Source organism: Lucilia cuprina, chromosome 4 (genome assembly GCF_022045245.1).
Source record: "Lucilia cuprina isolate Lc7/37 chromosome 4, ASM2204524v1, whole genome shotgun sequence".
NCBI classification, from domain to species: domain Eukaryota; kingdom Metazoa; phylum Arthropoda; class Insecta; order Diptera; family Calliphoridae; genus Lucilia; species Lucilia cuprina.
Window position 1 is genome coordinate 28634069 of NC_060952.1, and position 23602 is coordinate 28657670.

The 23602-nt window shown below is 29.7% G+C and overlaps 2 protein-coding genes across 3 annotated transcripts; both read right to left on the reverse strand.

Annotated features, from left to right (window-relative positions):
• Positions 1–568: 568 nt before the first annotated feature.
• On the reverse strand, positions 569–3699 carry LOC124419660. Its single transcript, XM_046949928.1, has 2 exons — positions 3387–3699; positions 569–1804 (listed from the first exon to the last, which is right to left on the reverse strand). Exons 1-2 carry the CDS (start codon positions 3634–3636, stop codon positions 1269–1271), a joined length of 786 nt encoding a protein of 261 aa, XP_046805884.1. The 5' UTR covers positions 3637–3699; the 3' UTR covers positions 569–1268.
• A 4674-nt stretch (positions 3700–8373) lies between these two features.
• LOC124419593 (probable serine/threonine-protein kinase DDB_G0276461) lies at positions 8374–18391 on the reverse strand. 2 transcript variants are annotated; one of them, XM_046949696.1, is made up of 4 exons: positions 18318–18391; positions 13357–13392; positions 11670–13293; positions 8374–9214 (listed from the first exon to the last, which is right to left on the reverse strand). In XM_046949696.1, exons 3-4 carry the CDS (start codon positions 13078–13080, stop codon positions 8637–8639), a joined length of 1989 nt encoding a protein of 662 aa, XP_046805652.1. In that variant the 5' UTR covers positions 13081–13293; positions 13357–13392; positions 18318–18391; the 3' UTR covers positions 8374–8636. The 2 variants fall into 2 exon arrangements, with proteins under 2 accessions (XP_046805652.1, XP_046805653.1); XM_046949697.1 differs by having other exon boundaries at positions 18254–18391.
• Between the last annotated feature and the right edge of the window lie 5211 nt (positions 18392–23602).

Below are 23602 nucleotides of genomic sequence, written 5' to 3' on the forward strand. Positions count from 1 at the left end.
TTACTTTTGTTTAAATCTATCATACAACTAAATATATTAAGTTTTTAGGTGAAATCAAACTCTTAGGCACACAATAGTTAGGTTCAATAGAACGTCTATGGACTGTCAGAAAAAATATGGTTACTACAACTATACTATATTCACATTAATATGTTTTCAAGTAACATATTATTTTAATTATATCTAAACAATATTTTAGTTACTGAAAACATTTTCATGTTCATGACAATTTGAGTATGATTCCCTGAAACATAATTATTTATACAACCAAATAATGATTATAATGAAAACATATTATGTTATTTACAACTTTTTAAACTTTCAAATGATCATTATATGTTGTTGCTGCAACAACAAATACATTTCTTATTCCAGAACATAGTTTTTAACAAAATTAATAAATCTTTGGATCATATTATAATCAGTATAAACAATATTATTCTTATTAAAACAAAATATTATAATGAAATATTTCAACTGTATTTAATCATGATGTTTTAAAATTGTTTCAAGAACCATAATATGTTTAGTCTACAATCATAATTTTCTCTGTAGATTATCCCAAACATTTACAAAATTGTAGAAAATTATCCTTTATCCCAGCTCACTAAATATTGACTTTAAAAGAAAAATTTTAAAACATTGTATTTTTCATTCTCCGGAGGAATATTTTTTATACAAACGGCCCAGTAGTAGTTTCTGAAAAGCTGAGCAAAGTTTGCAGCATAAATAAAACACAACTAATTGATTTGTACTACATTTTATTTAAATTATTTTTTTTTAATATTTGTTATTTTAGTAAACTGTATTAATATTTTTAAACTTAATTGAGTCATTTTCAACAATATTTAGCATATAAAGCTAAAGAATTTAAATCATCCATGACTGATTGTTGAAAAGGACAAGACAAAGTCCATAGATATTTTAGGAACACAATTGTTTGGTTGAACATTTAGAAAAATCTTAATTTTGTCATTTAACATCAGCTTAATCAGTATACATAAAGAGCTTAGATATTGTTTTAAATTTGTTTTTTAATTTATCGAAAATCCCATTTATGTTACATCTAGAAAATAATACAATATTGAGCTTAAATTTAAAATTAATTAAAATTAACTTTAAGAGCAATTAATAATAACTTCTAATAATGTAATAATCATATTAAAACATAATATTATTCTAAAACATTCAAGTACATAAATACTTCTAAACACTACCCTTTCCTTCACCTTTGCTAATAAATATTTCCATTAAATCTATTAAAATGCTTATAAAAACGGTTTACCGTCATTGTTATTATTATTGTTATTATAATTATGCTGTGAATAATAATACAAATCGTTAATAGAATTGCCAACTCGTCCTGATCCTCCTCCGCCAAGCTCACCAGCAGCTCGATATGAATTATACGCGAATTCTGGTTTTAAATTAACAGGAATATATTTTTGCTGTTGTCCAGCTGCAGCTGGTGCAACAACAGCATATTGATTATTACTATCTGACCACGATTGATCATCATAGAGTGAGAACCCACCGGTCGTAGAACGATATGGTCTTCCATTCGGCAGATAAATTAATTCAAAACGATCTTTGGTATCGTAAAGACCATGTGAGAATATCGAACTTAGTGCAATGAATCCTGTAGCAATTAAAGCAATTTTACCCATTACCAAAGCTGATGCCGAGATGGCGGTTAACATTTTAAGTATCAGTGGTATTAAGACAATTTTAGCCACTAGCACCCCCATGAAGAGAGGGTACATAAATTTTGTGAGTTTTTTGTAGCGTTGAGATTTGCCGCGACCTGAATCAAGAAAATGTTTAGGTTTAAATACATTATGGTTATGATTTGAATTTGGTATATATTTTGTATTATTTGCGTTAAGTCAAAATTGAACACAATTTGAAATAGGTTTGTCGAAGCAATAATACAATCAATAATACAATCACACACACAATACTGAGTTCAAAAAAAATCTAGGAATAAAGTGTCCTGCAAAAGAAAACACTGTTACCATATATCAAGTTTTCTGAGAAATCTTGAATGGTGTTTATGATGGAACCATAGTCATTAAACATTCAAAACCATTTTTTTGAGAGAGTGTTCAGTTCTCCACCAGTGACTGATCCAATCTTTTGTTATACTCAATATTTTGTATTCCCCAAGATGGTCTGTATAACACGGAATGATGGTGTGTATAACATGAAATGACAAGATTGATTTTGTTGTTCCGTGTAACACATAGACTCACAAAAGTATACATATATATTCTGGGTCCATATTAAATTTTAAGCCGATCTGACTAACTGTTCCAAGCACGATAGAGTCCGATAGGAAAGAGTTAGAGAGTTGAAAATTTCCAAAAATATTTTTTATATGCAAGGTTTGTTTGGTATTGGTTCGGTCCATAACTGACTCTACCTCTCATAAAGGGTCCAATCCAAAAAATTACTTTAACGACCATTATTGATTTTAAAATACGAGTTAAGCAATGAAATTCGATATATATATATATTTAAGTAAGTTTCTTACGAGCAAAAATGTATTTACCTAATTTTATGATGATCGGTCCATAATTAACCCTATCGCCCATATAAGGTCTCCCTCAAAAAATTACTTTAATGCTCACTACTGACTAGAATGTAAGAGTATAGCGCTAAAATTCGATGTAAGTTTGCGACCCCAAATCTCTCCACCGAGTTTTATGAGAATCGGTCCATCAATTACCCTTACCCCATATGAGGCCATCATCATGATGAGTTTATAAAATTCGGCAAAGTCGAATATATCACTCCTACTTGCTTTATGTTCTAGCATCTTCATGTTCGACTGAAGAAATTATATTTTTTAGAAATTTCATTCTGAACTTTCCATCCGAAAATTTGAGGACATAATGGGAAAACTACCATTTGTGGCCGTGGCATCTCTTACATAAAGAGAATACAAAACATAACAGTTAAATTCCTAAGATTTAAACATATCAAAATGGCCTGGGGGAGGCATGAATGTCCATGGACATTGTGGCACAGAAATGTATTAAATATTTTTAAATTTGGGATAGAGAAATTTTATCCCAAAAAGAATTGTTCCAATATATGCCGTATGTTACATTTTGGATTCATTTAGAAAAGTGTCCTGGATAGACGGTTTTCGGCCGGACGCAGACCTTTTAAATTCTGAGGTATTATGATTACCGGTTTCGCTAAATTAAGCCTTTTTCGTATAAATGGACTCATTTAAATTCATGGTCACTTTTGAAATTGTCCCAACGTCCATGATTCAATTAATTGTGTCATAAGGTCCATGGACATTATGTCATTGGACATTCTCATGAGATATAAATTACAAAATATGTATTTTTTTTATTTTAATTTCAACTGATCACCTTCAATATCCTGCAAAACTTGCTCCAATAACAAAAGATCCTGATCTTGTTCAATATTTGGCCATAAACTTATACTTTGTCTTGATAACTTTTCCGTTCTTAAGTCTTTAGTTTCATCATTATTAACACTTTCTTCCGCGCTACTAATTACATTCGGTTCCTCATTATTCTCCTCCTTAGTAATCTCATTAGCTTTTGCAATAGTTATCAACACTAAAGAAAACACTTTAAAAATATAAACAATTTCCATTATTTTTCCTTTTATTTTTTACTGCAAATTTTTCAATACCGTAAACGATCTTAACATTTTCGTAACTCTCTTAGAACTAAAAATTGTTTTTAGAAATAAATCTTGGCTAAAATCTTTGATTTTATCCACGAAAATATAAATGGAATTAAATTTATTCATAAAGATCCTATACATTTGGCTGCACATGGTTGCATTCGATAAATGATCATTATGGCGATTATAAGTATGTTGGGAAAAAGAAAGAAACAAAGTTGATTGGTATATAGAAAAGTATATACTTTTTTATGTGTTCTATATACTTGTAGTTTGAGTTCTCTTTTTGATTAAAGTACTTTGTCTATTTTTCTACAAATTATTGTATTCTTTTGAAATAATTTATTTGCTATTTTACAGCAATTGAAGCTAATAACATAAGTTAGTTTTTCAAATCAAAGAAATACCTTTCATTTAAGGTTAAGTGGTAAATTAAGTATTAACCTAGATATTTAAATGTATCTAGGTCAAAAATATGGTCTTCTTTGTTAAGAACATGCCCTCTTGCAAAAACAGGGTAATAACTTATACTTACTTTAAAACTTGCTTTTAAATTACTACTATAATGACTTACAAATAATATATTATGTAAGTACTTTCTTATTAGCTTTTACATGTTGTTTTTGGACGTCGTTTTTAACACAAACGATAAAAATGTATTTTTATGTGGAAACTAATAGTAGACGCGGATGTATTTTCTTCGTAAGAAAGGATGTATTTTCTGCGTAAGAAATTTTTTTTCTCTGAAACAAAACTACTCTTTATTTGCAGGCAATCATAGTAAGTAGTAGGGGGACCATAGCCACTTTTTTTAAGCGGCCTCAATTTAAAACCGCAATACACATTCTTAATATTTTTCTTGGTTCGGATACTTAGATATGTTGCCTTTAGTTTTATTCCTTTCAAGCTTTCCTAAGTCATCCTCATGTACATATTTTTTTAACTTTTCCGCACTGACCGAAACGGCGATACCGCCCCATCCATGGGGTAAATGCGCCAAAGGGATGGGGCAGATTTGTCATTAGTAAAATAAAAGAAAAAATTACAAAAATAAAAACTTATTTTGCTGTTTTATACTTTAATTCATTAAACAAAGTATAATAAACAAGATATTTATTGTTTATTTCACAAAACTTAACAAAGAAATTAAAACAAATTATTACTGAATTTTTCTATATTTTAACCAAATGTGCCCCACGAGCAGTTCTGGGGTTTAGTTTCAATTTTTTCGGGCTTTAAATTATATTATCGAAAATATTTTTATGTCTTATTGTTCCCTATTATTGACGTTCTAATACTGTCCAATATATTTTTTCTATCACAAAAACTAAAAAAGTTAGCACAAAAAGTTCACACAGTGAAATATTATCACAGCCCTTTGAAAAACAATTAATCATGTCTGCCTCCCATCATATGTAAAGTTAATGTTTCAAATTTTCAGGGATGATAGATGATCGATCAACGAAAACAAAATTTGATAATGTGGTAAAATCGATTACTCAGTTTTCAAGTTATTCGCTATTGACCATGTGCCCCTATGGCTATGATCCCCCTTCTACTCTACTTACCTAATTCCCTATTTGTAAGCGAGAGTGATATCTACTTGACTCCAGTGTCATCACAATGCTATATTGTAAGGTGTAGTTATAATAACTCAACGAGGTGGTGTATATGTCAGCATTACATGTAATGCTCTGACATGTAATGCTGACATATACACCCCTATCGTCAATTTTCATTTCACTTGAAAGGAAAATTGATATCGTGAACTTGCTGTGAACAATTCATTCACAATAGTTGATTTTGTATGGAACAGCTGTTCAACGTGTACAAAATTCCAAAAAAATATTTAACTTCAGTGGAATTTTTTCATGAAATAAAAAGTTAGTGGACGACAAAAGTGAAAAGGGAACATATTTCTCGTGAAATGGGGATTGGCGATAGGGGTGATAGTATTCCTTGTAATGTATGCTAAACGGAAATAACAAATTGTTATTACAACTATATTATTAAAAATGCTACAATCACATGTTTAACATTTTGTAATCATTGAAATATCAATGCTTTGTTATGTGATGCCCCCTAATAAGTCAAAATTTAATAAACTTAAACTTGGACTTACCAAAACGAGCAAACAATATTCAAACTACAATTCAAACATTCACATGTCGTAAAGGTTTTTACAAACTAAAAAAAAAAAACAAAAATCATTAATTCCATTATGTTGAAAACTGTCTGCACGTAAGAAGTGGTAACGAGTAAAGCACGTGTTCACGAAATGGCGCTGAAAAATGCAACATGTTTTAATAATTTTACAAATTCAGATTTATAAAAGTAAACTATACAATAAAAGCAAAAACAAAAAATATATAATAAAAACTTTGTAATTTTTTTGAATGTTGACATAATATCTGCACAGTTTTTAAATTAAATTTTATATCTCTTGTTGGCAGGCGTTAGTTTTAGGAAATAATCAGTTTAAAAAAAATATATATTTTTTATGCAATCTAAGCAAATTACAATGTTATTGAACTGATAAAAATACATTGTTTAAATTATAAATTTTTATTAAATATTTAGTAATAATTTGTGGGATTTTTAGCACTAAATAATTAAATAAAAAAACACTAGTGAATTATTAAATTAAATTTATTACAATATTTACTTTACTAATAATTGGAAGTCAAATTATGTGACAGCTATTAATATTACAAAAAAAGTTTCAATTAATTTGCATTTTAATTTTACAAACAAAAGAAAATTTATAGAAATTTAATAAATTAATTACAAGTTATTTATTACAGTTTTTTTCATGCTATTTATAATTGGCATACTTTTAGGGTTTAATATTGTTAATTAACTTTAGATTGTATTTTTTCTTATTAATATATTTTTTGTTCGTTTATGTCAGTATATCAACTTTTTATGACACTGTGATAAATTTATAAGGCCTTATTCATAAACAGCATTTTTTATTTTATTAAAGGTTTACAAAAACAAAATGTCCGTAAAAAATTTATTTTATAAACCTTTTATATAAAATAAAAGTTTGTTTATGTATAAGGCTTATAAAATTTTAACTACGTATAAATAATAAATAAATATATAAATACCATTTTGTAACTTTAATACCATAAGCAGGGTAAAAAGTTTTGTGCATTATTTGTGTTAAAGTTTAAGGAGCCTTTATTAAATATGGTATATGGTTACCATGACTTGGATTTAACTGGAAAAAAGGAAGGTATTGAAAACTTATATCATTATATATTCTACCTTGTGATATATGAGGGAAGATTGAAAATTATGTGACTCTATTGTTAACCACAAAGATGCGGACTATACGGAATCTGTACTATAACTTCTGATTAGTCAAAATTTTGTGTAGAAAAAAGCGGATGGGATAGTTTAAACGCAATATGAAACAAAACCATTGTACATTAGAGAGAATACGAATAAAAAAAAAATTCATTTGATCAGGGATGTATTTTTATGTAAATTCGTTATATTATATAAAACTTCTATTTCACCTTCAAATTACTTCCAATTACATCTTGAAAATGATTTCAGATGTAGTGAATTTGGAATCAAATATATAACACATCCATCCTATGATAAGCCTGTGTTAAAATCATCTCTTCTTCAGGTCTTTTTAGCACATCCATGGAGTAAATTCCACATCTTTTTCACTTCTTTGGAAGTTCTTTTTGTTTACTGTATAAGAACAATTTATTGGAAAACTATACTCTAGAAGACTGAGGTTCAGAAGTTTTAACTACAATTCATACCATAGCTAGATATATAGTTTTTCGACAAAAGTTTCTTTGAATAAAAGAAGAGCATAACAGTCGTGATGAAGGCCCAGCAAAAAAAGAACTTCCAAAGAATCAAAAAATAAGTAGAATATACTCCAGAAGTCCTGTAAAAGGCCCGTAGAATTGATGATTTTAACATAGGCTTGTCATAAAAAGGATGTCCTTTTTATTTGATTCCAAGTTCACTACATCTGAAGTCATTCTAAGGAAGTACCTTTTATTTTTTTATTTTTACTTGGGTTCTTTATAACACTCATTGTCAAAATGTACTAATTATACCCTACACCACTATAGTGTATGCTGATGTTTGTAACACACAAAAATATTGGTCTAATGCCCACTTTAAAGTATACCAATCGATTCAGAATCATTTTTGAGTCGATTATGACATGTCCGTCCGTCCGGCTGGCTGGCTGTCCATGTAAACATTGTGCGCAAGGTACAGGCCGCAATTTTCCAGATAATTTGATGAATGGTTGAAATCGGTTCATTAGTTCACCTAGCCACCATACAACCGTACCTCCCGATTTGGGCTTTTTATGCCACAATTACGTCAAATATACTTTTATCTCTCTAGTTTTATATAAGTATAAATAACACTGCAGATTTTCGTAATGATCGGCTCATATTTGGCACCTAGCCCCCATACAAACCCCCCTTCAAAAAATGTCTTAAACGCCTAAAATTGACTTGTAACCATTTGTATCGCAATTAAACTCAACAAAACTAACTGTTATTTAAAACTATATCCTTTTCCCAAATTTACCGAGGATCGGCCCATGCTTGACCTATACTCCTATATAATGCGTCAATTAGAAAATTTTGAAATTAAGGTAAAATTAAACATAAAAGTTTCTTTATGAAAAATGAACATTTTAAAAATATACTCATGGTGTAGGGCATTGTATGGTCGGCCATGCCCGACTATACTTTTCTACTTGTTTTCGATAAAATTATTATATGTATAACCTGGTCCAGAATCCTAAGTATATGATCTATGTGAAACAAATCAAAAGCTGTAACAAATTTTGTTAAAATTCTAATTTTGTATTCTAATAAGATCAAAAATATTTTGGCAAATAATGCACAAACCTTTTTTTCCCCACTTCTAACAACAAATCTTACATAAATTATAAATTTGTCTTATGAAAAATCTCAATACTTCTTTACCACAATTGCATTACGACTGCCTGATTTCAAACTCATAACGGCCGTAAATAAAGCAAAGAAAAATCCAGCTAATCCTGTTGTTCCAACTAACAAGGTAAGACCACCAATTAGTAAAGGTATTAAAGCCATAAACTTTAGTTTGTAGGCCAATACAAGAGGTAAAAGGAATTTTTTAAATTTCTTTTTAACCTTTTTCACTTTACGACCGGAACTAATCGCTGTTAAGGACTTTGATGTTGATGGCGATAACGATGAGTATGTTGTTGTTGTTGTCGTCGTCTGGGCTTTTGTGGGTAACAAATTCAATAATTTACTTTGTGATTGCGTTTCATTGGTCGCCTTAAATTTAACATTTTGCACTTCTTTATTCATTGTAACGTTATCAATTTGCCTTTGACGACCTTGAACTTCATTTAGTAATGTTAAAGGTAATAACTTATTATTCATACTAAACGAATTTATAGCTGTCGCTAAGATTGTTGCCAGTGTTGTTGATGACTCTTTAAGCATTTCATATGGTGAAGAGTTTAGTATTTGCAAGTCGTAATCATCATTGTTTTTATCTGTAAAGTGTAAAAATAAAAAAAATTATTAACTTTAACTTTATTATTAAGAATGTTAAAGACATAATAAAAACATTTGTCGGCGTATAAAAAGTTTTTTTTTTTAACATTGGGTTTTTTAAACAACTGCTTACAGTACATAAAAAATACCGATTACATTCATTGAAATTCCTGTTCAACGTTTCCTTACACGTGTCGTATAAGGGATTTTGTGTCATTGTTTATGGGAAATAATTTAAAAAAATCCTACATATATTTAGCTAATTGCGTGCTTTTGGTATTTTTTCAGCAAAAAATTCAAAAGGATTAAGAGTCAAGATAATTAAATCAGATCTTTTACTATTTAAGAATTTTTTTAGGTGAACAAACAATTATAATAAATTTATTTGATTAGAGATATATGTAAATTAAAGAAGAAATCTGACAGTTAATTAAGTGAAGTTCATTGAATAAGAAATATATATTGTTGGGAGAATGATTGATGAAGATAAAATTTTATTATAATAAAAATTAATTGTTTGCTCTCAACGTTTCGTGCATGTTATTAAAATTTATTGAATTGAAGTTATTCTATATCGTTTAATATTAATTTACTTTATGATGAACCCAACGATACAACATTAATGTACAATTAATTTCATATATTTTTTACGGATCTGTTCGGATACATTTTGAAACTGTACATCTAACACGCAGGTGGCTCATTACTCAAGTATTTGAGCTATCTAATCAGTGACCATTGCTGTCCCGTTGCTTAACTTCCGAAATGCAAAAACATAATTTTCGTTTACAATCACACAGATGTGATGACCTCTGTTGGGTTGGCAACAACATCTAGAGGGGTAACCAGTTGACCGAAGTACGAATCAATTAATTAAGTCGAGACTTTGTACTTACTCACAAAGGACACACTGTAGTAAATCTAATATGGAAAGAGTTTACTCTGAACATACCTGGAAAAGCAAGGACAACTCAGTGGTATCAAAAGTAAAAGGAACTTATAGAATAGCAAACGCCAGACTCACTCTAGGTAAGGCGCGGATCCACGAATGTAATACCCTACAGCTGATATAAAAATAAAATGTTATTTCGTTTTCATAGTAAAGCATTACCTTGTCTCATATAAACTTAAGTCATTTATTGTTGAATAAAATTGTGGAAATTAAAATCAAATTTTGAAGGGGGCTTTTTATAGCGGCTAGGGTCAAATGAGGACCTATAATTATAAAGTTCATGAGAGACCAGCCTTGGTGGCATAGAACTTGGTTTTGCAATTTTTATCCAAGAAACGAGTATACTAAACATAATCAGGAACTTCAAAGCCCTATTCGGGGGGTTCAGTTGTATGGGGGCTAGGTGAAATAATGGACCGATGTTAACCATTTTAGGCTTCGTCTATGGTTCAATAGAAGATGTGTCAAATTTCATTCAATTATCTCCTAAATTCCGACCTGTAGTTTAAATACAAAGTTTACAAACCCTATCCGGGGTTCAGTTGTATATATTGAATACCAATTCATTTCCAAAGCTTCGGAAAGAATTCGGCAACATCACCAAAGTTATCCCGAAACATAGACTTAACCGTGCATAGGTTTTTTAACCGCTCTTCTTGCGAATCCGGGTTAAAATCACAGTCACTACTTACGAAGAAACTTCAGTCAACTGACTAGCCAGCCCATAGTCCTGTGAGCAACTGGCCACCCGTAGTACCGGATTATGTTTATCTCTGGTTTCACCTCATGTCAAATCGTTCCATAGAATTTCCGAGGAATGAATTGTTATCAACAGTTTATAGTCCCGGCAGACTAGAGGTTCTTGTAGCACCTCTTTTATCCGGGATTGTTATCACACCAAGATGAGGTTTTTAGTATGATTTTAAAGGCATCGTAAGACTATGAAATATAGAGATTGTAATACTTTAAACAATTTTCATAATATTTTCCGATTAGCACACCAAAAAAAGATACTAGATTATCGAAAATTCTTAAAAATAAATGCTACTGCAAGTTGTTGCTCCGACATTAAATATTAAAGACCTAATGCTAAGGGCTTGTAGACCGGAATGAGAAATATTCAGTATATAATTTTCCAAAAAAAAGATACCAATTTAAAATCAAAAACATACTCAACACATTTTCATTCCTGTAACTAGTTAATTTTTTCCATTTTACTGCACACACGTGAATTATAAATGACTTCGTCTGAATCACTTCATCCTAATTTATTTATGTATTCAGTCACTTGTTTAGTCTGATTAACACCACAGTTTCTTTGATCAACAAAAAAAACTATGTGATGATAATGTTGTGTCATATAAAAAAGTCCCAAAACCACTTGTGTTTGTGCAAATGAAATTTGATTTTAAAAACAAATTTAAATATTCCAAGAATTTAACTTAAATAACATTTACACTTAAAAATCTATACCTACTCTGTTTTATTCATGCATAACTTACCCTCATTTGAATATATATCATAATCATCAGCATCAACAACGACATCACTGTCGCTACTACTTCTATTACTATTATTATTCTTATCACTCAAGATTATGTTCTTTAAATTATCATAAAAGTCTTGAGTAGTACTTAAAGTTTTTCTTAATAGCAACATTTTTCCATTGAAATTCTTTTCATCATCTGTAGCAGCATTAGCAGCCGTGTCAATTGAATGAGTTTTAGTGGCTTTTATGGGATTTTCATCAGAAGCGTTGAATGTTGATGTGACAGATTTAACCCCACCGCTGTGAAGTAAATTCTCATAATGATGATGTTGATGATGCTGTTTGGTATTTATGATTTGGTATTTATGATTATCGATTAAATTTTCATTAGTTAAAAAAGAATTTTGTGTTTTTCTTAAACTGCTGCTGTTGAAATTCTTTTCATTGTTTTCGTCTGTTTCATTTCCATTTCTAAACGTATTTATTTTCACATTTGATGTTGTTATTTTACTCGTTGTATTCAAATTGAAAGTGTCAATTTTAGGTGTTAGACTAATGACGTGTTTTGCCTCGAATTGGGGCTGTTGGAAATAATGCCAATTTGCTGATGTTGAGGAAGATGTTTTTGTATGATGTTTGGTTGGTGTTGCTACATCCTCTATATTATTTAAATTTAGTTTTGAGGATATTAAGTTCTTTTCAGTTTTCGCTTCATATTGTTGATGTACTTGACTTATAATATCGTTTGGTATTTGAATTTGAGGATATAACGTTTCAATATTATTCAAAGGATAAAGCTGTTGTTGTTGTTGCTGATAATGATGAGAGTTGGGTTGGGTTTTTCCTTTACCTCTGCTGTTTTTTATAATATTTTTATGATTTGTTGTAGAGTAAATATTTGGCCTAAATTTTATGTTTTTTAAAGACTGTGTTGGAGCAGAGGATGATGGCAATGCAGATAATAATGGTGATGTGACTGAAGATAAAGATGATGCTGTTGATGTCTTTATATGTCGTTTACTATAATTTCCGTTACGATGATGCTGTTGCTGTTGATAATGATGATTGTATGCAGAGTTGTGATATGTCTGTGGATTAATATAACCTTGATGCTTTTGTTTTGAATTATTTCCCAAGCTATTTCTTAAATCTGTACTATGCCTTAAGTCAGAGGCATGAGTTGGTGTCGTTGACACCGACACTGCTGGTGTTAAAGTTGTTTTCGCTGCCAACCATTTGTGTGTTGGTATTATTGGTTGCCACGTATCCTCATCAGCTTTAACTACAGAGTTCACTCGCATCTTTCGTACTCTTGTACTTGCAACACTTGTGGCATTTTTGCTTAATTCTTCTGTGGAACATAATTTAATCGCGGGATTTAATATAATAATAAATGAATAGAAAACAATTAGTTTGTCTAACATTTCTTTTTGTTTTTTTTTATTTAACGGAATTAAAATGTTGTTTTGTCACTTTTCTTTCGTTAGAATTGTTTCACTTTTTCATTTAATCCACTTTAAGGTGATCATCATCCGTTTATGGTTTACACGCAAATAGTCATTTTCACTCTTGGGTCAAGTATTTTATAAAAATTTAAACGTATTTTTATATTTTCAACACAATCTTTCACCATCTCTCTATGTTTAATAGAAATAATTTTTTTTCTTATTTTAGTCGTTACTATTTTAAAGTATTATTACCTTTGTTGTAGTTCACTGATTTTTATGGTTATTTACCTGTAAATATTTTTAGAAAAAAAAAACTTTAACTGAAATATACAAAATTTAAACAAGTGCAAGAGTTAAAAATTTAAAGTCATGAACGAATTAAAAATAAGCTACCGATAGCCCTCATTTTCGATATATTTTTTTATAGAAGGATTGAAATAAAATAACGAAATTATAATAAGGAAGGTCAGAATCGTATGTAAAAAATCTTACGTTTTTAGACTAAAGATTTTCAATCTTTCATTCTCAGCAAAGAAAGAAGCGAAAAGAAGTAGAATTTGCTCCATTGAAGTACTCGAAAAGAACTAAACAATGGGCTGTTGGAGAAATGTATTACAATTTAATTTATTTCTATTCTACACAAATCTAAATACAACCCTGATCAGCTACCGAGTGTTGTACACTTTTACCTTAAAAATTATTTAAAATTACTATAAATTATTCTTTACAACTTTAATAACTTTGTTTAAGTTAATCTTTAAAGATTGTTAATTTATAATTTAATTTGGGGTCATAGTTGACGAAGTGATTCTTAAGAATACATTGTAATACCATCCGAAAAATCGGAACATACTAGCCAAGATTTTTATGGTTTTACGTTTAAAAAGATATTAATGGTACTGGAGATAAGGTACTTCAGGAAATTAAAAAGTGATATACGTAAGTATGTATGTATAATGCCACTATAGTACTGTAGGGTATAGCACTAAATTATTTTTGTGGTCATTTTTTCTTAATGAAGAAATGACAAGAAACTTACTTTTACCGAATTTTAGTTCTTTTTATAATCATCTATCATAATCTAAATCAGTTAAGGAATATACACTGAAAAAATGATAAAAAATTTCATTTCCATAGTGGTAGTAAGTACAAGATATGCTACACTTTCAGACTCCAAGAATATTTAGTATTGTTTAAACTTTGTTAAACGAATTTCGAAAATGTTTTTAAAACAAGGGTACAACATTAAAAATTGGGTCAATCTATAAATAAATTTTATAGATTTGCTGTGGCTGATACATATTTGAATTTAGTCAATTTCGGATAAAACTGTGTTTTGTACATTTTAAATAAAAAATTTGCGAAGTATTGTAGTCCAGATGATATAAAAATAGCTGGAACATTTTATAAATCGAAAGTTCTTAACCCATAAACAGTGGAAGTCATTGTTAAAATTTTGCAATAATTTGAAATTTATTATCATTTGTTCAATTCACAATCAAGTTGTATATTGTATCTACTAAAGTGTAGTAACAGATTTTTGTAGCAAGTCATAAGTTTATGTTCACAACAAAAAAACAAACAATGTCAAAAGTAAAAAAAAACAAATAATATTAAACTTATTAAACGAGCAAAATAACCTAAATTAATTTCTTTTTATTTAAAATTCTATTATTTTTATTTTTCCACATTTAAAACTAATAAACAAACAGTTTTTAATAAAATTTTATTTTTGTTTTGTTTGTTTGTAATTTCTGTGTTACCTTACTTTATCGTTTTTTATTCGATTGAATTTTTTATTTATATGCTGAAATAAACAATTGACAACACTGAGTTTTCTTACGACATTCGAAAAACATATGAAAAATTGTCGTAAGAGTTGTATAGAACTTTTGCATAAAAAATACCAACAGCATTGTTATGACTATTGTAGCAGCTGCTGACATACAACGCTACAATATCAATTGTGAATTGAACAATTGAATTTGAATATTTGTCGGATTTATTAAACAAAATACAATAATTTATAGTGTATATTAAAATAAAATTGAGAAAAATTAATCCTTGGAACAATATAATCCTTAGGTTCAAAACCCCAATAACAGTTTTTCGCTATGTAAATTAGGAAATAACAAAAAATATAAACAAAATTATTAAGTATGAAAAACTGAGAAAAACAATAACCAATAATAAACTCATTTAACTACCCAAATTCTTCCAGTGTAATTCTTTTACATTTCATCATGTCGTTTATGTGATCGTTCATCCATTAACATACAAAATAGTTTTTTTTCGAACTCCCCTTCATTTTAGCACGCTTTTAAATATCCCATACAATTTCCCACCTTCTTTACTTTGTAAGAGTACTTAGTAGGGTCTTTTTTTGGATCTTTCATACTCTCAAATTTCGCTCTTCTATTGCTCTCTATTTATTCTTCATTTTTTTGTATAAGTTTCTATATCAAATAAATTTTTTTTTCTTTTCGAGTTGTATATTTTTTAGATTTCTACTCTATTTTTAATCTCATTATTTATTTCATTCATTTAGTAAGTTTTTTTCTTCTTTTGTTTGGTGATAATTTTATATTTCAAATCATTTACTCATGCGCTTCAAATGATCATCCTCTTTATTGGTAATAAAATAAAAGATGATCTACTTTAATTTTTAGTTTAACTTTAAAGCCTAATGGTTTATTTTTTATTGGCAAAACGATGAGATTTCGTTTAATTAAATTTATATTAGAAAGGCGTGGTTCAAGTTAAACGTGTTGTTTAAAAATGTTAGGTTTGGTCATTAATATTTAAAAAAAGGTAATGCAACTAACTAAGCCTACTAACTAAATTTTTAATATCTTTTTTATAATGACATTATATATTTGATTTAATATTTCTTAAGATTCAATCGAGTTGAAATAAAAAGGAAATAATAAGACCTGACATTATTGTTACACACAGAGAAAACAGATATGATTTTGGCAAAAATATTCTAAGAGCAATTATGGATAGAATTATTGTGAATATAAAAACATTTTCTAATAATTATTAATATAAAGAATATCATAATGATCATATTAGTATAATGAGGAATAATGTTATGATTACATATAAGTAGTCCTAATATTTAACCACAATATTATGTAAGTAATAATAATTTGATGTTGTAACATCATATCAAGACCGAATGACATCACAACATTATCGTAATATATTCTAAAATAATTATATTGTAATCATATTATGGTTACAAATTATCATATTATAGTTTCAAATAACTACATTGTGGTTTCAAGTAACCATGCTTCAATACCAAACTGCTTAGGACAACAGTGAATATTTTAAGTGAATTTGGCTGATTTCAAACTGAACTGGCCCTAAAAATTCCTTAATTTTAAACTGATTACGGCAAAAATAATTCTAACATTTTTGTAGAATAATTTTGGTTCACAATATGATTTTTTGTGGGTTGTAGAGGAATATTGTGTTCGCTTTTTGTCGAAATGGGTGCCAAAATTGTCGTAATTTAGATCATAAAAAATTTCAAAATTTTTTTTAATTTATGTGGCCGTTATAGTACAATAAAAGTCCTTTTGCCGAACAGAAATACACTAGGTTAGGTTAGCAGGCTGTCCCTTGTTGTTCGCATTAGGGGCACGCTTGGGTCCATGTTGTGATCCCTTTGTGATACCTGAAAAGAGAAAGAAAATGGTCGGCGTATTATTACACTTCGACCCAACTACTCTGGTTTCCTATCCAAACCATTTAGTTGCACGAATAAAGGAGTCTATCCTTCGGATGTCAGCCTCAGATAGTTCCGTCAAGTCATGCACGACGTTTGCTCCTACAAGATTCAGTATATTTTCCGCTAGGGCAGGACACTGACTGAGGAAGTGAACAGTACTCTCTTTTTCCTCTTCATCTAGACAGCTCCTGCAGAAGTCATTACTAGAAAGGTCTAGTCTTCTAGCACGGAGCCCAAAAGGCCAGTCACCACTGCGATCAAGTTCCGTAGATTTGCTCTCGGAAATTGAATAAGGATTCGTGATATACGTGGGTCATACGACTAACAAAAATTATTTTTCTCGCGATTAGCTCTGAATTACGGAATTTTGGACACCCAATTCAAGAAGATTGCAGATTTTTTAACATATAATACTGAGGTCAAAATTTTCAATCGCTGGTGGAGAACTGAGGATCTTTTCAAAAAAACGTTTTTTACATTAAAACGCAACGTTTTAGTCTACCGGACATCCTAATGAACATACATACATGATAAATGTTATTCTTTTGGAAGTACTTCGTTTTATTTTTTATGGGTAATTATGGATTTGACGTAATTCAGTTGGAACAGTTGTATATCCATATCCACAAAAAATGCAATGTGTATTTTTCATAGAATTTTTTGTCTTTTCTATGGACAAGCAATCTTATAATGACGCCTGCTAATGCTGTTTAGTGTAATGACTGATCACTGTATTGCAAACAAGATAAGTAAATTCAGAACCTTTTTAAGAAATTTCGTTTTAAATTGATTGAAAAACATATATAGTGGCAACAAAGCTCGATAACAAGGTAATATGAAGCGAAAAAATAGGTTATTTAAATAAAGGTGAGAAAAAAAGTCAAAGTTTTTTCTTAAAATTAATCTCAAAATTTTAATACATTTTAGGAAAAATATTTTTTTTATTGATGGATTAAGATACTTTCTTTGGCTATTACTGCATGACCTTTACAAAAAAAAAAGAGTTACAAAAGTTAAAAGAGTGCAACCGTCAAACATTATAAAATTATTAGTTTCACTTTCATTTATTCGTTTATATTGACAAGCAACAATTAAATATTTATTTCTTTTATTATCAATATGTTTGTAAGTAATTAATCTTAAATTATGTCATTTTAATGTTGTTAAACAAAAATATCACGTGCCTACGTTTTATTTTTCGATTTTTTTCTAAAGAGTTTTTTTTTCAATATCAATTTTATTTTCTATTAAAAAAAATCATCTATTATTAAGTTCACTTTCGAAAATAAACAACCATAAAATTGCTTTCTTTTTTTATTTCTTGTTTTTTGACAAATAGATTGGTTTCAAGAAAAATAAAATTATTTAATTATAATTTTATTGAAGTTTATTTTTTTTATTTACACTAACATTGAAGTATTATTCTTTATAACACGAGATTAGTTTATGTATTTATTGTATAATAACAACAAACCTGTTTAAAAAATTTATTTATTTATTTTGTTAAACGGAAACTTTGACTATTTTGTACCAAAGACTAGATGCTTGCCACACTTTGAGAAGTGAAGTTAAGATGTAAACTGATACAAGATTTCGTTGCCATAGTATTTAAATGTGGAAATTATTTCAAAACCCTTCAGCAACGGTTGTTTTACTTCTCCTAACAACTTTGGTAATTAGTATTTCCAGGGAAATTTTATCTACTCTTGCATTTGTTAAATTTTATGTGGTTAAGGTTAAGAAGTAAATAGAAAAATAAAACAAAATACATTTTGTACTTAAGTCCTGTTAGACTTTTTAATGCTCTATATCACTTGAAACAAAAAATGTTTTTATTAAGAAGCTGTATAAGTATTTCTATAAGAAGTATATGACATGTATTCAGTTCGGTAATCGATTAACTTAAGGTGAATTATTGTCAATGACTGACTGCTATTATTTATATGTAAAGATTCCAATTTTTCCACTTACTGTTCTAAGAATACTTGGATTTTGTTGAAGGTATAACCCCAACCTAATAACATCTTCATCATAACATTAACTCAACAACATTAATTCAATCAATATACTCCTAGCAAAAAATAACTTCCAAAGAATCGAAAAAGAAGTACAGTTTACTCCATAGAAGTACTGAAAAAGACTTGAAGAAGTATTGACTTTAACACAGTTTTGTCATAGAAGGGACGTTCCTTTTATTTGATTCCAAATTCACTACATCTGAAGTCATTCTCAGGAATTATTTTTTGTGTTCCTTTTAGAAGTTATTAGGAAGTGAAAATGTAATATAATAGAATACAACTAATTTGACTTAAATAATATTAACAAAAATAAATAAATTACACTCAGTTATCATACGACACATTCATTATGTAGACGTGTGGGTGGTACCCGCCGAACCTCACATTCATCCCGTACCATATACAATTAATACCAACTCATTGCCAACGCTGCGGGGTATCTGTTGTTGTCGGCAACAGCACCGAACTTATCCAGAAATATCGACTATTATCATGCATCAGTCTTTTAACCGCCACCTACTCTCCCCGCGAATTTAGGTTTAAACCACAGCCACTACGTGGATCCCGAAGGAACCTCAACCAACTGACCGTCCAGGAAATAGTACTGCGGGCAACTGGCCACCCGTAGTACCAGATTATGTGGTGCTCTGGTCTGACCTTTGCGAGGACTAAGCCAAACAGTAGACTGTAAACAATTTTTCAATCCCGGTCAGATTGGAGGTATTGGCCATCTCTTTATACCCCAGGATTGCAATAACACCAAGGCGGAGGTTTCGCCAAGGTAACATGCCCCCGAGGGGTCTTTCGTAGGCATTAAACATCACTTCCACATTCACTTAGTACGACTTTTGATGTGGTGATAAATGTTATTCTTTTGGAAGTACTTCGTTTTATTTTAGCTTGGCTGTGTTTTTATTACAGTATCAGCTGTACCAGCAATAGGGCATCATAATAATTCAAATTTAAAAATTTAAATGAAATTTTATTTTTTATATTAATTTACACGTACAAATTTGTTTGTAATTTATCTTTTTGTTCATGTAAATGTACTTTAATGTTAATTTGTTCGTTAAAAAAATAACAAATATAGTGCTTATAAAGCTGTAGTACAATTTAGCCACAAGGTATTCGTAAAACAACTTTATCATTTTAAATATTTTGTACTTATTACAGATTGTAAACTTCCATGAAACTGACACAAAAATATTTGAAGTTGAATACGTGTTAAAGTAAAATACAACAAGTTTTGGTGGAAAACTAAATATGTTGGGGGAAAAGTAGTTTACACATTTTTTTCTCTAAACTGCAAAGGAAAAGTTTTTTTAGCCGTAGAAATAAAATTTAAAGTTACAAGGTTAATCCGTCCCAGCAAAAAAAGAACTTCTAAAGAAGGGGAAAAAGTAGAATTTACTCCATGGAAGAACTGAAAAAGACCTGAAGAAGTTATGATTTTAGCACAGGCTTGTCATAGTAAGAATGTCCTTTTTATTTAATTCCAAATTTAATACATCTAAAGTCATTCTCGTGAAATATTTTTAATGTTCTTTTTTTTTGGAAGTAAAATTGTATTATTATAGAACACAATTAATTTTACTTAAATAATGTTAGCATTAATAAAATTAATAAAACAGAGCCCAAGGTTAAGAAAATCACTATTTTCAAATATTTTCCTAGAACTATTGATGGAATATTTAAAATTAAAACCAAAAGATAATATTTTTGGTATTCAATGGAAGAATGCATTGACAAAATTTTGTAAAATGAGACATTAAAATAAAAACTGTTTTAAAAATAAAGTGGTCTTTTGGATCATAGTGTCATTATAATAGCTCCATGTTATAATAGCTCCATTGCAATGGCATTGATGACTCAAATAAAAATGTATAGTCAGGCATGGCCGAACGTATGATACCTTAAAAATGTAAATTAATTCCTATTTATTTGTTTTTAAAAATATTTTAACAATATGTTGACAAGAAAATAAATTCTCCAAAAGGGGGGCAGGGTTAAATACTAGCCTATACTTAGAAATTTTAATAAGTGGATTTAAAGATATTTATTTTATGACGGTACTGGACATATTGGAAGGTTATACACAATCATCGGACGTGCCTGATCGTATACCACACAGAATATGTCGGAAACGCTGATCCCAGATAGAATGTCTTGGTCAAGCGAAACGTTAGATCAAATACCAATAGGAATCCGTTGTTACACGGATGGCTCTAAAATGGGGGATAAAGTAGGGGTCTATATTGAAGATCCAGAAGCAGAAATATATCACCGTTTACCAAATCATAATACCAGCTTCCAGGCATAACTACAAGTATAGCGGAATGCGTAAATTGGATTAGGATAAAAATGCGCCCCACAGCGTTTAAAATATTTACCGGCAGCTAGAAGGCAATTAGAGCGATATCAGGAGGTAGAACTATATCTAAGACCGTATTGGATTGTAAGAAAGCTTTAACTGAATACTCTCCCAGAGGTAAGGTTCACATCATATAGGTTCTAGCCCACTCGGGAGTAGTCGGTAACCAAAGAGCGAATGTAATAGTGTTAAAGGGTAGGGAGCTCGTGGCAGTTAACCTGACAAACGCAAGACCATTCGACGCAACAAAAGCTGAACTAAAATTTTGGGTGAGAGAATTCCATAAGACCTCTTGGAATAATGAAACAGTGGGTAGAACCACGAAAATCCTATGGGGTGACCCTGATGAGAACAAGACGAAAAATCTCCTCAAAATGAGCAAGTCTGAAGTCAGTATTTTAAGTGGACAACTCAGGAATAAGAGCACATTTATGCAAAATTGGACGTGTGGATTCAGACGTTTGTAGAGCATGTGGTGAGGACATTGAAACTCTGGAGCACTTTCTTTGCCACTGCCAGGCATTCGTCAAAGTTAGATCCAAGTATCTTGGAAGTGATGTTATTCCGGAAATAGCATTCCTGACTAACACTGATTGGAAGATTCTTAGGAATTACGTTCACGAAACTGAGTTTCTGAACACTGAAAAATAATTAATTCTACAGGCCCGATTGTGGCCTAGGTGTATTTCTTCGGATTTGATGTAGTATATATCCTCGTATCAACCTTACCTAAGACTTATATAAAACTTTGTTGTGCAATTTTTGTAGAGATACAATGACATTTAGTAGAACAATATGCTCAAAGGGCCTTTTTGGATGGAACGGTTTTATGAGGACTATGCGAAATAATTGATTGATTTTAAACATTTTCAATAGGATTCTTTGTTGTTGAAAATTGCAACCTGTATAGTGCGCACAAGGTGGAAGGGCATAGCTTAATCGATTTAGAAAGTAATTCTTGTTGGTGTATGACCATTATTTTTGGGTGTTACAAACAGCAGCATATAAGCAAAATACCCATCCTACGAGTTATACTGGTGTTGTGTATAATAATAACGTTTAATAATAGCATTTTCATACAAAATATCAATTTATATTACAAAGTAATGCCCTTTCCATACATTTGTAACAGTTTATAGCTGTTTTGTGATTAACAGAAGAAATTGATTTTAGTTTTAACTGCTTGTGATAACCATTTCTCACCAGCACATTTGAAAATGCATTTGAAAAACAAAATCTAACATCCATTATTTTGATCAAACTGATTTTTTTCAAAGAGTAGAATAAATATAAATAAGTAATTTAAATTTCACGTATAAAGATTCGTGCTGCATGATTATAACTTTATTCTATTTACATACATAAATAAGTATGTTTGTATGTATCACCGTATGTACGATTATTTAAATTTTTCTACATTTGATTCTTGTTCTTTTGCACCAAATTTAAACTGATCTAATGGCATGATTATAACGTGTGCCATTCGTGTGTCAGTCAAGAGCTGTGCTATTGTGGTTATATTTGTAGTGGCATTGATGCACGGAATGAGCACTAGTGTGTATTGTATTAATGCTAGTCGAACTCGTAACACAAAAGTTTCTAGTAACTAAAGAAAGAAGTGCAACATCATGACACACACACAGCATAAGAGTTCATGAAATAAAATAGATTCTAATGTTTTCATGTACTTACTTGTCTATATGTATATTTGTGAAAACGTTTATAAGATTGGAGATAGTCTAGTAGAATGGTACTATTTTGAGTGCAGATGAAATGAGAACCTATTTCAATTTTTGGAATCTATTATCCACCAGAAGGGGGAAGCAGCTCCTAAAAATTAATTGTAATTTTAATATTTTTAAATAAAATATTTTCATAATATGTATATTGGTATTTTTTGGTACCATCCTAACCAAAAGTTCATTCCAATGTGTGTATTTTTATACGAATACATATTTATGTAGATATGTATGAATTGAATATATTCAGATTGTGTGTATATAATAATTTATAATCAATTACTAATCCAGTTATATGCGTGTAAACGTAGCTGAAAATATACCACCTTTTGTTTAAAAACAAAATAAATATTCAATTTGTCTTTTCTGTGTCAGTTTAATGCAGATGCATTTAAAACTTTTTTAAAGAAATTCTTGAGAAAAAAACGTGCAAAATTTACTAATGTTTTCCTCAGGTTTGATGTAAAATTCTTCCAAATTTTGTAAAGTTTCTATTCTTATCCCATCTCCATCCCATCGGCAATGTGGGTCATTTTGGATTCAGAAACACAGAAAAGCTAAAACTTCAGACTTCAGACTGATTCTCTCACTACGTAGGACATCTATGATATAAAAAGCAAATTTTAATTTA

Coding starts and splice junctions, on each gene's coding strand:
- LOC124419660 (XM_046949928.1), bottom strand. CDS start 3,636: ATGGAAATTGTTTATATTTTTAAAGTGTTTTCTTTAGTGTTGATAACT. Junction 1,805..3,386: donor AGTTTTGCAGGATATTGAAG/GTGATCAGTTGA, acceptor TTCTTGATTCAG/GTCGCGGCAAATCTCAACGC.
- LOC124419593 (XM_046949696.1), bottom strand. CDS start 13,080: ATGTTAGACAAACTAATTGTTTTCTATTCATTTATTATTATATTAAAT. Junction 9,215..11,669: donor TGATATATATTCAAATGAGG/GTAAGTTATGCA, acceptor TACACTTTACAG/ATAAAAACAATGATGATTAC.